Below are 14,873 nucleotides of genomic sequence, written 5' to 3'. Positions count from 1 at the left end.
TCTACATCTCCAAAGGAAAATCAACTTAAAAAAGAGTGTTCTTATTTGAACCGCCTTCATCCATTTCAAAGCCAACAAGCACCAGCTAGTGTAAAAGCCGTTGCGTGTTAAAGCATCCATTTTCTTACGTGCCTTCAGCTCTGGGCAAACTCGTCCAAGAGCTTCCGCTTAGGGAGGGGTAACAGAGAAAGAGGTGAGTCGAGGGCAGCCCTCCCAGTTGGTTAATTCCTCAGAGTTGGAGGAACTGATGATCCTGAACTTTCACGTCCAACAAATAAATAATAAAGGGCATGGTTTCTATGCGACCAGCCCGCATATTGTAGAAATGCAAGCTTGGTAACAAATATATTTTTTAAATATAATTTGATCTTAATTTTTAGATAATACATAATTTTTAACATGGAGATCATGAATATGAATAAAATAAAATAAAATTGAAAACTAGAACTATTAATTATATTAAGAAAATATTTGGACTGTTAGTTACATTTGTTTTTAGATGGACCACCTATTTGCATCTATCTTTAAGATGGATGCTTTATATCTCTAGACCGTAAATTGTAAAAAAAAGTGCAATTTGCATACAGATGCATCTGTAGGTGTAGAGGTAAGGTGCACCTTCAAATTTTATCATGGTATATAATGTTGATGTAAAATGTTCTTAGGATAATCTCAAAATCTAATTTTATAGCTAATTATAAAATTTTAAATTTAAAAAATGCAAATGCACAATTTCTGAGACTTAAAATCTTTGTATTTTTCATAGTCATACATCTCGATGTCGAGATGATCAATCAAAGGGTTTTTCAACATTAAGACTACCTTTTTCGATGGATTTTTGAGGGGCATCTGTAGTTCTACATTATAAGGTAGCATCCTTACTTGATATTGAAGGCAAACTAGAAAAGGTGTTATTTGATATTGAAGGTTTGGATCAGAATATTCAAGAAGATGGTTCATTCACTGAACAATTCGTTTTGGATAGAAGTGAGAAACTGAAAGAGCTTAATGATATCAAAAGAGCGGAAGAAATTTATTGGAGGCAAAGTTCGATATTCAAATGGCTTAAAGAAACGGACCTTAACACCAAATTCTTTTATGCGATTGCTAGTGCTAGGAGAAGGAAAAATGGCATCTCTGGCCTGACTTTCCTTGGAATTGATTCTAATAATGATTTAGGCTATGGAGTTAGCAATGATTAATCATTTTCAAAAGGTTTTCTCTAAAGAAGTAACTTTTATTCCAAAATTTCAGAGAATTCCAATTAAAGTGCTATCTCATAATTTGCAAATTCATTTGGAAAGAGAGTGATTTTAAAAGAGGTTAAGGAAGCAATTTTTGCTTTATCTGGCAATGAAGCTCCTGGACCAGATGGTTTCCCTTTAGCATTCTTCCATAAATTTTGTGATTTGGTTAAAGGCGAGCTGCTAGAAATGGTCAGGGTATTCATGATCACAGGGCATGCGTTTCGAGGGGTAAATTCAACTTTTTTAGTGTTGATCCCCAAGAAACAGTCATCTTGGATATTTTGGATGTCAGACAGATCAGCCTACTCACTAGTTTGTATAAAATTATTGCGAAAGTCCTGGCTGAAAGATTTAAAGGAGTTCTACCATTCTTGATTTTCAACATGCCGTCGGCTATTGTAGACAAGCGTCAGATCACTGATAGTATATTGCTCACGCATGAATGCATTTACTCAAGGGTTATTGATAAAAAGCTAGGGGTTATGCTTAAACTATATATGGAGAAGGCCTATGACAGAGTGGAATGGGGGGCTCTATTAGAAATTATAAAAAAGATAGGTTTTGGTAATAGATGGCTAAGTTGGATTTGGGGATACTTATCTTCCGCTCACTTCTCTATACTCTATAAAGGAAGCCCTATTGGTTTCTTTAATGCATCAAGAGGTCTGTGCTAACGAGACCCGCTCTCTGCATTCTTATTTATTATCTATGCTGAATGTTTTAGCCTGATGCTTTTTAAGGTTGAACGTGCTAGGTATTTTTTGGGCTTTAAAATTACAAACTCCTCAATTACAATTTCTCACTTGCAATATGCTGACGATACCTTAATTTTTTGTGATGCTGATATCTTGCAAGTGAAGAGCGTGGTGGGATGCTTGGAATGTTGTGAGGTGACTATGGGTATTAAAGTGAACTTCAATAAATCCTTTTTTATTGGAGTCAACTATCATCTTTCCTAAGTTGAGATATTGGCCAACACAATGTGCTGCAAAGTTGGGTCTTTCCCTGTTGTGTATCTTGGTATACCTATTTCGAACTCAAGCCTATCTCTTTTGGTTTGGGATAAGGTATTAGAAAGAGTACAACTAAAACATGATCTATGGAAACCGAAATATTTATCATTAGGAGGAAGAGTAACATTGCTACGATCATGTTTGGCCAATTTACCGGTTTATCAAGTGTCCTTAAACTCTACTCCAAGCTCGGTGGCAAAAAAAATTGAAAACATAATGAGGGACTTTTGTGGGGTACTTACGGTAAGAACCGAAAATACCATTTGTTAACGTGGGATAAAGTCTGCACTCCTAAGAGAGAATGGGGTTTGGGGATCCGAAAGAACCAACCAAGCTTTACTATGTAAATGGTGATGGCGCAGTATTCATTTGAAATATCATATTTGGTACTAAGTCTTATGTGCAAAATATGGCTTGGATAAATCACAATTATGAGGGTAGAAGGGGTCAGAAGTTATCTCTGCTATGGAAATCTATTTTGAGCTACAGCCTGATGATCTCAGGGTATTTTCGGTGGACTATTGATAATGGGGAACAAGTATCATTTTGACACCTTAAGTGGTTAGGGGATTATCCTTTGAAACAAGCATTCTCGAATCTTTTCAATTTGGTGACCAGACCCAATTTGAAAGTAAGTGAGGCTATAAAGAGGCGAGGTGAAAGTGTCTCATGGGATATTCATTTAGCGTATAGCCGATCGAATAATGTGCTATTAGCTCAATGGTGTCAACTTATGGAATTGTTGGACAAGGTATATATCTCCTCTGCTGCAGATGATGAATTAATTTGGGAAATAGAGACTGATGGCGTATACTCAGTGAAATCAGGTTATAATTTACTTTTTCATGATCGATGCAGATGGTCTTGTAAATGCATTGCACAAATATGGAAATGGCCAATCCCACACAAGTTACAGATTTTTATTTGGTTGGCGATGCAAGATAAAATTCTTACGATTGATAATTTGATTAAAACGGGAAAAATTCTTCCAAATGTATGTCTCTTTTGCAAGGAGGATGGTGAAACTGGAACACATCTTTTTATTCATTGCTCTTTTACTTTTAGGTTGTGGTATTTGCTCTTTGGGGTGGTTGGCATCATAATGCCACTTCCACAAACTATTAGGGAAATTGTGTTTTCACTAAAAGTTCCTTTTCTACCGAAGACATGATAAATTGTTTGGAAAATTGCAATAGGAGTTATTCTTTGAAAAGTTTGGAAATAAAGAAATCGAAGGACCTTTGACGAAGTACCTTGCCCTTATGAAAGGCTTATCCATATTTGTAAATCCACAATCTGATCATGGTTGTCTGTGAATAGAGAAGGTTGGGGTTTTTGTAAAGTGGATGTGATGGTCAATTTATAAATTTTGTTCTTTCTTGGTTTTAGGAAATCGAGACCAAGATGTGTTTGGATGGCTCCATGTCCAAGTAACTTTAAACTCAAATTTGATGGAAGCTCATTGGTAACCCGGGGCCGGTTGAAATTGGTAGAATTTTGTAAGATTGGTATGGTAATGTACTTTTCTCTTTTGTTGGACCAATTGGAAATGCTACAACTAATTTCGTAAAATTAATTGCTTTATTGTGTGGCCTAAAAATCTGCATTGAAAAAAAAGTGGAAGCTAGTTACACGATAGAAGGTGACTCTTTAAATGTGATTAGATGGCATAGAATGGAACAGAGAGTCCATTAAAAACTTCGACCTTTGTAGCTGCAAGTGATGGATTTGATGGCAAATAGTGTGGCGCCTTTCACACATGTTTATAAGTCGGCTATCTTGCTAAAAAAGGTATCTTCTTTTTCTTCACTTCATGTTTCTGACGATGTAATTTTCTTTGAATAACTTCTAATAATATCAATGATCTTAGGTCAAAAAAAAAAAAAAAAAAAGATAACATCCTTATATAAACTTTTTTTTTTTTTGTAAAAATGCACTCTAGCATGCATGAAACAATTGTTCAATAATAATTTTTTTTGAATGGCAATCCCAAAGAAACGTACAACCATGTCAAAAAAAATAAAATAAAATACATTTGTGGAAATTCTCCGACGCGACGTCTATTACATTCACAAGATACACTAGCGCCTATACTACTTCCATAGTTCTCGAGCTCTCCACAATTATAATCATTTTTAGGATATTAAATCTTCAAAGCATGTTTAGATGTTTTTTTAAAGTTGGTTGCTACCAAAAAAAACATATATATGGAAAAAGTTTATATAGAGCCGAAGTTCTAAACAATCAAATTATAGTACACCCAAATATCCTCAAATTGATCATCTCGACCTCAAGACGTATGGATGTAAGAAAAAAATGAATTTCATGTTTGGAAATATTGCATCTTGTAATGTAGTTTGTCCTTCAATTTTCGAGATTTCATAAATCTATATATTATTTTTTGAACTTTAAATTTTATAATTAGAGATAAAAATATTTTTTAAGGCTATCAAATCACTTTCCATTATTAAAACTACATTTCTCGACACTGTTAGAAAGTGCACTCTACTTTGATTGTTTAGAGGCTCGGCTCTATACAAACCACACCCAAAACATATACATGGAAGTAAAAAAAGTGAAACGTTTTTACTCTTCTTTTCTCCATCTTTACCTCAAGTTAAGGGGGAAAAAGAAAGGGAGAAATCCCATCCAAAAGATTAAACACAAGGGGAATCCAAAAACCAGACATATTTTGAATCATCTGAACGCATGATCTGGACTGTCACATTTCAGTAAACAATAAAACATCGGAAAATTTTCCTCTTAAAGAGCTCCAAATTCAAATTTAAGGGCAGAAATGGACTTGCAGTAATGGGCATTAAAAGGGGGCGTCATTGGGTTTTCGTGAGACCAAGGGCGGCCCTTACAAAAACTCTCATGCCATGTTCCATTACAGAACAGATGCAAGCTTAGACCACCACACCCAACCAACTTGTATCGATAACCTTGCACGTTGATGATGATTTTCGTTCAACGCGTGCTAGTTTAAATGCATTCAGATGCATCACCTACTTATACAAATGCTTTTCCAAACATATTTGAATATAGACATCCACGTTCACAATATGCTTCTTATATACATATACCACGCGTGCACACCAACATATACGACAGAGAAAGAGAGATCAGACGGAAAGTTTACAAATTTATCAGAAGGAAAATACATGCTCTGAAATAAGTAAGAAATCTTGTGAAGGCAAAAAATATGAACCACTTTGATGAAAAGGCTATACAAGAATCAGTCAAGGGCCATACTTGACTATACAACTCCTAGGCACTTTGCTAGGGAAGAGTAGATTATGTTACATGGTAGGGCCAAAAAACCATACCTGGTTTGGAGCAGTATAAACTTGCCCACTGTATAATCTGGTTTTACTAAAAAGAATTCGTCAGCACCATCCTCTCTCATTTTGTATAATAATTGCAGTGATCCCCATCAAGCCCAAGCAAAAATGGGTCACCAAATATTCAAAATGGACACCCTGCATGAATAGAATGAAATAATACCCTTGTGATTAGAAGCAACGGTGGCAGAAAAATATCATGTTTTCTCAGTGAATCAGGGCTAAGAATACCATAATCCCAAGGCCTATGGAATACAATATGACCCATAGGGGCATCACCACCCTTGAAATGCAAGATAATGAAGAAAGGAGTGTGTGTAACCCACCAGACAAGATGTGACCTTTTCCACTCTGTCCATCATTGGACATCATTTCAGTGGGTGTCGACAGCTCTAATGACTGCTGTTTCTATAGTACTTAAAATTATAGGACAGAAACCATATAATTTCCCAATAATCAAACCCCACCTCGGGAAAGGTAAAATAAACTGAAGAGATATAGGTGTAGCCAAGCACCAGATATCCATGTCAGCTACAATCACCTACCATTTTTGGTTTCCCAAGATCTAAGATACAAGAGCATACCTAAGGGAAGCGCAAAAGTGCATCAATGGAGGACCCTGCGAGGTGCTGACAGGCGAAGCATTTTCTTAAGGAACGTATTGCATTTCTTTTGAATTTGAATCAATTTTGTACAGAAGGAACCAAACACCTCATGACACCATTGCTACCAATTGAGATTATTGCCTTAGGCAGACTTGAAATTCCAGGGTGTCCCTCAGCGGTCAATTTCTGCAGCCAAAAACTAAGTTGCTGTCTGTCTTATCTTTGTTTTAGATTTTGGGTTACAGGGGCCACTTCATTCTCTATTAAGTTTAATCTGGACCTCTTATTCTTTCCTAGTCAATGAGTTCCCCTTCTCTCTCATGGTTTCCTTCTCGAGTTTCTTCTTCTCAGCTTCAGCTTGTTTGGCATTGTCCTCGCGTGATTTATTGAACATATTGACAAATATGACTAGTGTCGAAGTCACTGCAAAGTATAAAAGTTGATTGGAGGACCACCACAAAAGAGATTTCTAATAAATATACATCTTAAAACAATATCATCTAGTGGGTGTCATCATCTTAGACACTTAATGCATGGAAAGGCATGAACATCATGAACAAATATCACATCTGCATGCATCCCCACACATACAAACTTCTATCCTCAGATACATAATTACATGTCATAAATGCACTCGTGCATATATTTATACATAGACATGTATATATACATACATAAATATAGACTACCAAACCCCTGACTGTTTCATTTTAATTTTTGCTTCTTGAAGATAATATTGACAAAAGAAAAACTATAATTATATTAATATAATTAAGTAGAGGATGGTACAACATACCTAATCACACCTATACATATGCATACAAACAGAATAGCATGTAAATAATTTAGTATATTATATGCAACACTACATTAAAAAATAGAATAACAATAAAAAACTAAAAATTGAAGGGACACTAATTTAATATTATGGGTGTTTGGATGCACAATAGCAGCACACTCCAGAGTCCTGGGTCCCGAGTGCAAACACCTCAGTGGAGGCATTAATTGGGCATCAAATAGGAATGTTATATGGGCTCTGGAATACAATAGTGCCTAATGTCCACATGATAGAAAACATCTTGAGTGCACAAACAGAACTAGAGTATGTGAACAGGGCAGTGAAATTTTAAAACATACAAATTAGATGACTCATATTATGAGAATTGTCCTAGAAGGTAAACTGAGAATTATATTTACAACCAAAGCACTAGATTCTGTCACAATATATTTCTTGTGTTAGGTAAAACCAGGCGGCTGTGGATCAATCAGCCGCCTGGTTATCTTTGTTTTTGGATGAATAAAATATGGAGGACTAGCAGCAGCAGTGAAACAGAGGAAATCAAGCTAGATTACTCATGGCTTCAGCCACTTGTGGTCGGGCTGGCCCATAGGCTTTAGGGCTATAGTCAGGCCTGACTTTAAGGCCTGCAGACATGCCCGAACCAGGCAATAGAGCCCAGATTTGATTTCAGGCCGTCGCCTGGCTCGACGCCCCCCCATCGCCCCGGTAGGGGAAATTATATAGTCCATATAAGTTTATGGACCATATTATTACATGAATGCCCGCTGGACCTTACCTCCTCTTTTTATGAGCTCTCCCACTCTGCAAGAAACGGCCATGTCTTTAGTTAATTGCACTTCATTTGATTTGTTTGAGTGATAGAAATGATATTTTTGAAGAATGAAACTGAGTGATAGAATTAAAAAATATTTTTTGATGCCAAGGAAACAGAAGAGCGAGAAAATGGGATAACCAATGTCCAGTGCTCTCTCCTATCATCCCTCTCCCAGAGTTCTCATATCTCTCTCTTTTCTCTATAATCTGGTCGCTCTCTTTAGTCTCTCCTATGATGAAAAACAATTACAGAGTGGCTTATGTATCTCTGTCTGCTGTGAAAATATGGCGAAGAATTTCGTGAAAACTAGTTATGGCTTCAGCTAAGGATATGCCAGTCAAAGAAGAGAGACTAAGTACATATTCAACCCTTACCCGGTTCTTGAAAGCAAGGAAGGCCAGGAAAAAACCCTAGATCAGGTTAGGTTCTGTTCTTTGAGGCTCCGAAACCAGGTGAGAACCATTAATCTCATTTCGACTTTTTTCAGGTAGAGATGGAGGCTTTGTTCGTGACCTTAATTCAGCAATGGCAGTAGAGAAGGCAAAAGTGAGAGCAATTTTACTTTTTGTTCTTTCTAGTTTGTTTTTCTCTGACCTCTGTATGGGACAGAGTTCTATGATTTTTTGTTCAATTGTATTTATATGGAGCAAGAAGAACTACAGTGAGTATTTCAGCCCCTTCTATTTTCTTTTTTGGATCTAAAAGCCAACTCAGGTAGCTGAAGCAGGGGTTAAGTTTAGTTGATAATATTTAAGTTTCTTTTTTCTGGGATCTATAACCCAGTTTGGGCCTGGCTTAGGCCTTGACCTAGGCATTCAGGCCTGGGCCAAGTTAGCCCAGCCAGTTGGCAGCCGTAGCCACTTGTCATATTGGGCACTTATAGCCAGTTATTAAAAATGAACAAACAGGAAAATCATAATAATAGTCAATAGCTCAAGGAGGTTGATGGCAATAAATCAGTTTGATGTGTAGGGAAGCTGAGGAGATTCTGGATCAGTTGTTTCTGAATTGTTCTTTCTCCAGTCAGGTCTGGAGTTGCTTCCTACATCTCTCTAGGCATCCCATGAGTTATGCCAAGGTCCAGCACCCTTTCTTTTCAAGATCAGAAATGCACGAAGAACCCAAAAAGGAAAAATCCTATGTACATTACATCATTGATAGAATCCATGCCCTGTATGAAGTCCCATAGAGCTGATTATAGATGCCTTGATTTCTTGGGCCCAGATTTCTAAAAGTTCAGCTATATTACAGAGCAGCGTCTACTTTGTGGCTGGTGTGCTGTTTGCACAATCAGCTGGTTGGTTACCCAAAACAACCACAATCCACTAGTTCCTTAACAATTGAAGCTGCATTTTGACAGGACCCTTCATGGTAATCTGGGTTTGGCCTATGCTGGAGGGCTTGTAACTTCTGAGGGACCATAGGGAGGTATTTTGACTTCAGGGGACTATGGCATTTCTCACTAGACTCAGACAAGTAACCATTGTCTCTATTGTCAGTAGTTAGATGGTTGAGGGAAGGGTAAGACTAGACATCCCCTTCCTGTGGAGGAACACTAAAAACATGGCAGGTGGATGTTGGACCAAAACCAAGGATGCCGTATTTAAATTCAGCATGTTCATGTGGACACTTGGCCCTACAGTGGGTGGGAACCTTCAACGTGGGTGTGTTGGAGAGAAAAATTTCTCGTCTTCTTGTAAATAATATGGATGAAATAAATCTCTAAGTGCTCTCCAAGAACATGAAATAGACATCTCTAGGATTGTTGATTGTTGAAATAAACTCAAGAAGGGGCCATTTTGATTAGCCAATTAAAGAAACGCATTTTGAAAGATCATGCTATTTAATGGAGCATTTAGCAGCATGGGCATTTTGGGACAATATTAAAGAAAGAAAATTTGAGAGAGGACCAAAGGAAGAAGTTTTGCGAAATGAAGGGACTATAGAACAATTAATCCAATCTTAGATGATACTCATTCTTATTTCCCTAGAAAGATACATGAGTCTCTGGTACCACCTTTGGTCATAGCATCTTACTCAATTCCGAGACATATTCTTGATCCCATTGGCTTACTGGCCTAAGCTATGTAATGAACAAAATTCTAACCTCTAGATGATAGGCCTCCTTTAGTATGCTATGTATTCTGATTAAGCCTAACACTTGAAACTAGTGTTTTTAAAACCCACTAATCTGGATCAGGAATCGGCCAGGATTGAACCAGTTCCGAGAAGATATCGGTATTGGATTGTACACTCCCCACCCCCCAAAAAAAGGACCCAAAAAAAATCACTTTAATTTTATTTATTTTTTAAATATTTTTCCTGATCGCCAATTTGGACCCATTTGGATAGGCGATCTGGCTTTCTCACATGAATCTGTGGGGTGGACAACCCACACCACTTATAAATGTTTAAAAACACTACTTCAAAGTTCAAACTAAAGTGTGACAGTTCCCTCTTGATCGCTTGTCCCTCCCTTAATTCTCACTTATTCATACATTTTTCTTCCATTGACCGTGTCTCTATTATCAAACTTTTCAGACTCTATACATCTCTACGTATGTGTCCATGTGGTCCAACTTGATGTATACACCACATATATAATAAATGCAACTATTCTCATCAAATTAGAAGAAAAGGATGAGGAAACTGATGGAAGTACGGCATTGATATAGAATCCAGAGTGTTATACAGGACCATGATGATTTATGTGCCAAGGGCCAAAACAAAAGTCACTGATCTGAATGGGAGCAACATTTTGTCAGCTCTAGCAGTTGTTAAAAGCAACTGCATGAATTTTATCCTGCAAACCATTCAAAGAAATTACATTCCTTGGAGGCTTCTAGACATTTTAAATAAATTTATCAGCAGATCAGTTCCAATTCGCAGTCAATAATCTGATACATCTATCAGAATACCTTACCTTCCAAGGATCAGCTATTAAATATGCAAGTAACTTATAGTTAATTCTAAGACTAAGATGCTCTCTCAACTTTGTTTCCTTCCAGAGTTTATCATATATGGTTTTTGCTAGTGGTCAAAAGACTTAGAGAAGCAGAAGCTAGAGGAGAATACTATTCCTCTACACCTTTAGATTCTACATGATACTAACTTTGCCACACAACACAAAATACCCACTCCTGCAATTGCTTTTGTGCTAGAGGAGCATGAAATTAACATCAGAAAGAACATCTTTATGTACTATATAATATATCGTAAAGCGTTTAGAAAGTTTATGATGAGCACAATCATATGTTAAGGATACCAAGAAATATGATGTTTCTGAACAAATAACTACCACTATCAGACATTTGTTAAGATACTGCTCAACAACCAAAGTTATGACAAATACTCTAACCTTGCTCAAAAGGGCATCGCGCAGGATCTTCCCCAAAATACTGAGCAAGAGAATCTGCACTCCTTCCCTATTTGAAAAATAATAATAATAATAAAATAAAACCAATATATAAAGTTAATTAATGACTATGAAATTACAAACCCTAACTGGAATGCTTTTGTGAGAAAGCAACTCACCACTTCAGAGTACAAGGAAATGAGAGACCTCACATCAGCCTCAGCAGTTTCAAGGAAGGTTTTCAAAGCCTGAATAATCAAAGGTAAATGTTTTTTCACAAAAGATGTAATATATATCGAAGGACAGTTCGAGATGTAATCATCATACCAACCTTCTGGAAGCCCAGTGATATAGCACCATCATTTTCTGAGGCAGTGAGCTCCAGCTCAACCTTTTCAAGACCCTTACTTACTGCTTGCATCTCCTCAGCTAAGGATTTCAATTGGATCTAAGAAATTAGCAAAAGAAAATATGAGAACAGCAGATCAATGTTCAACATGATTCACACTTTATTGCAAACAACAAAAGCAGAGAGATTAGTACTTAACATAATTGAGCAACCATTGCCCTACATTAGATGCTGCTTCCAGATGAACAAGGTCCTTATCAAAAGATTAGTACTTAAGTGAGTAACCATTACCCTACCTTAGATGCCGCTTCCAGATGAATAAGTTCCTTATCAAAATCTAGCAACTCCGGCATTTGATCAGAAATCATCTAACAAAAACAACCATAAAGGGATGACACCAATCAATGGGAACACTCAGTATTACAAAACAGATATCGTGCAAAGTAAATATGACTAACTACAATGAAGAATAAGACAATTCACAAATATAGAACCATAAATAACATGACAGCCATCACCGTCCATCCCTTCTCTTATCCATCACCCTTCCTCACTTCTCTTGGGCCACCCCAAGACAGGGTAATGGGCCAGCCATGTCCATTCTTTTCTTCAAGCACACACGTATGCATATTACTAGTTTCCAATGCGGTATTGCTGATACCACTTAAAACATGTTCACATTCCATATCAACAAATTGACACATTCCTGTACAATCATGTTGATACACCGTATAGCGTGTCGGCAAATGTGCCCATGGCAACAAGTGGCATACCCAGAACTCAAAAGATATAGTATCTGATTTCTTAATGACGCCGAAAAATCAATGACATGTGCTTTAAAAAAATAAATTTAAACAATAGGATGTCATAGCAAAAGAACATTCCTTAGAAACTTTTACAGCCAAAAAACAGGCGCATATTGTAACCTAGTGAAGATCATTATCTCAGTTCCCAAGCCTTAAATTTCAGGTCTATATTTCTAATTCACCCTACCAAAAAAAGGACCATGAAATCACATATAAATGCATCTCAAGGATAGCAAAAGATATACAAAATTAAAAAATCTAATAGGTGATAAGATGAGAGAAAATAGACTTAGGTGGGCTGGCTATGTGTAGCATAGACCTAGTATAGCACCTGTTAGTAGGTGCGAGTTGGTTCAAGTGTAAGGTTCAAAAAGGATAAAGGGTAGGCCCAAAATGACATGGTTGGAAGTACTGAGAAAAGATATGGGGACTTATGGCCTCACTGAGGGTTTGATCCTTGATAGAGCAGAATGGTGACCGGGATTTGTATAGCCGATCCCAAGTAGTTGGGAAAAGGCCCTGCTGATGTTGATGAGGATGAGCAAACTTCCCACAAATATATTAGAAACTTAGAACAAAGAGCATCGCCAAGCTTTCGAAGAGATTATCATTATAACTAAAATAAAATTCTAAAATATCAAATGGCACACTAAAAGTAATATGATGAATATCATGGCCAATTGGTACAATGCGTGACTTCATTTAGCCAAAGAAAAGTATCTTAACAATAAGCACCGATTACAAGAGATCACTGCTTTTTTGGATTAAAAGCCTGAGGTCGCATGGGAATGTTCTAGAAAACAAAAACATCTTAGAGCCTGATTTTAGCATAGAGCAAATGCATAAAATTGTTATGATACTACTCACCCCCATTAAATATCCAACTATACACTGATTACTGGTAGTGTTGTCAAGAAGCAAAGCTGGGCCAAGCATGGAATGCCCAAGCTTGCATGGGGGGAGGATCATCTTGAGCTCGGCTCGAGCTTGAACGACCCAGATAGAGCTTGGCCCGATTTGACTCGTTTTGATAAACAAGCCTATATATAAGTCAAATCAAACCATTTAATTGTATGTGTGTGTTTCTATATATACTGCACACATACGGACACACGCATAGACATTATAGACATTTACTGTACAACTTCACCTAACCCAATTTTTTGGGGCAATTTTCTGGGATGGATCCTCTTGACTCTAGCAGATGCCCCGACCCCCCCACAAAAAAAAAAAAGAACTTGAAAAACACATAAAATGGTCCTTTGCAGAGGGCTTATATGGTGCATTATCTGAGTCTATTTTGGTGCATATTACATCTCTATAGTTAGATGCACTCAAAACATTTCTCTTTTTTTGTTAACTGAAAATGTTCATCTACTATTTTTAGAACCATCCCCAAAAATTTGGCCTTAGAGAAAAACACATACCCCCAAAAAAAGGGGGAAGGTGAACTTCTACATTATGGGTGTTTCTAAGGGTATATATATATATAGAAAAGCTTAGATACGCAACATCGTGTACAAGTGGCTTGTGCGCCTTAGAGAAAAACACATACCCCCAAAAAAAGGGGGAAGGTGAACTTCTACATTATGGGTGTTTCTAAGGTTTTTCCATATATATATATATATATATATATATAGAAAAGCTTAGATACGCAACATCGTGTACAAGTGGCTTGTGCACCAATGGGCATGATAAAAAGCCCTCAAATCTAACGGCTGGCATCTCTATGTGAAGGACAAGAGGGCTTCTCTCTATGTGTGAGCTCAGAGGGCTTCAATGCCTGCTAGAGACAGAGAGGTAAGCCGAAGCCCAATGGCTTCAATGGCTGCAAATAGAGAGAGAGGAGGGATGTGCTGCTGCATCTAGAGAGAGATCAATGGAGAGCTGAGCACTGTGAGGGATGAGAGGGATTCTCTCTGTGTGAGCTGGGAGGGCACAATGGCTGCTAGAGAGAGAGGGATGCCCAATTCCAGTGGCTTCAATGGCTGCTAGAGAAAGAGATGCCCAAGGCCATGGGGCTTCAATGACTGCAAATAGAGAGAGAGAGGAATGTGGACATCTTATAATTTGGAATTCTGGGAACGAGAGGGCTTCTCTCTCTCTGTGAGCTGAGAGGGCTTCAATGGCTGCTAGAGAAAGAGGGATGCCCCAACCCAGGGGCTTCAATGGCTGCCAAAGGGATAAGGATGCTTCAATGGCTGCTAGAGAGAGAGGGATGCCCAAGTCCAGGGCTTCAATGGATGCTAGAGAGAGATGCCTAAACCCAGGGGTTTCAATGGCTGCAAATAGAGAGAAAGAGAGGGATACCCTGCTGCTAAAAAAAAGATAAGAGGGAGGTTTGTTCCTGCAAGTAGAGAGAGAGATGGAGGGGTTGAGAGAGAGGTCCCATGAAGAGAGAGAGATAGGGATGCCCAAGAGAGAGATTGCCGTTCTGCAAATAGAGAGAGAGAGAGGCCCGTGAGGAAAGAGGGTTTTTGAAAGCGAAGTGTGAGAGACATGCCAGCCGTTAGATTCGAGGGCTTTTTATCGTGCCCA

General features: G+C 37.8%; 1 protein-coding gene across 4 annotated transcripts in view; it reads right to left on the bottom strand.

Moving 5' to 3' along the window:
* Positions 1 to 5,284: 5,284 nt before the first annotated feature.
* The window catches only part of AFH14 (Formin Homology 14), a 29,498-nt gene continuing 19,909 nt past the window's right edge, over positions 5,285 to 14,873 (bottom strand). For 3 of the 4 annotated variants that reach the window (XR_016039964.1, XR_016039962.1, XR_016039963.1), the window contains 6 exons: positions 11,826 to 11,897; positions 11,512 to 11,628; positions 11,360 to 11,428; positions 11,184 to 11,250; positions 6,189 to 6,632; positions 5,285 to 5,742 (listed from right to left, as the gene is read on the bottom strand). Coding sequence is in view for 1 of the 4 variants with exons in the window: in XM_088845746.1 (XP_088701872.1) it covers positions 6,493 to 6,632; positions 11,184 to 11,250; positions 11,360 to 11,428; positions 11,512 to 11,628; positions 11,826 to 11,897 (465 nt within the window). In the remaining 3 variants the exon portion in view is untranslated. Of the gene's footprint in view, positions 6,633 to 11,183; positions 11,251 to 11,359; positions 11,429 to 11,511; positions 11,629 to 11,825; positions 11,898 to 14,873 lie in introns of all 4 variants that reach the window. The other variant, XM_088845746.1, reaches the window with a different exon arrangement.

This window comes from Amborella trichopoda, chromosome 9 (genome assembly GCF_054954075.1).
Source record: "Amborella trichopoda isolate Santa Cruz 75 chromosome 9, AtrichopodaSantaCruz75HAP2 v2.0, whole genome shotgun sequence".
Taxonomy (NCBI): domain Eukaryota; kingdom Viridiplantae; phylum Streptophyta; class Magnoliopsida; order Amborellales; family Amborellaceae; genus Amborella; species Amborella trichopoda.
The sequence above is the reverse complement of the archived record's forward strand: the minus strand, read 5'-3'. Positions and strand labels throughout refer to the sequence as shown.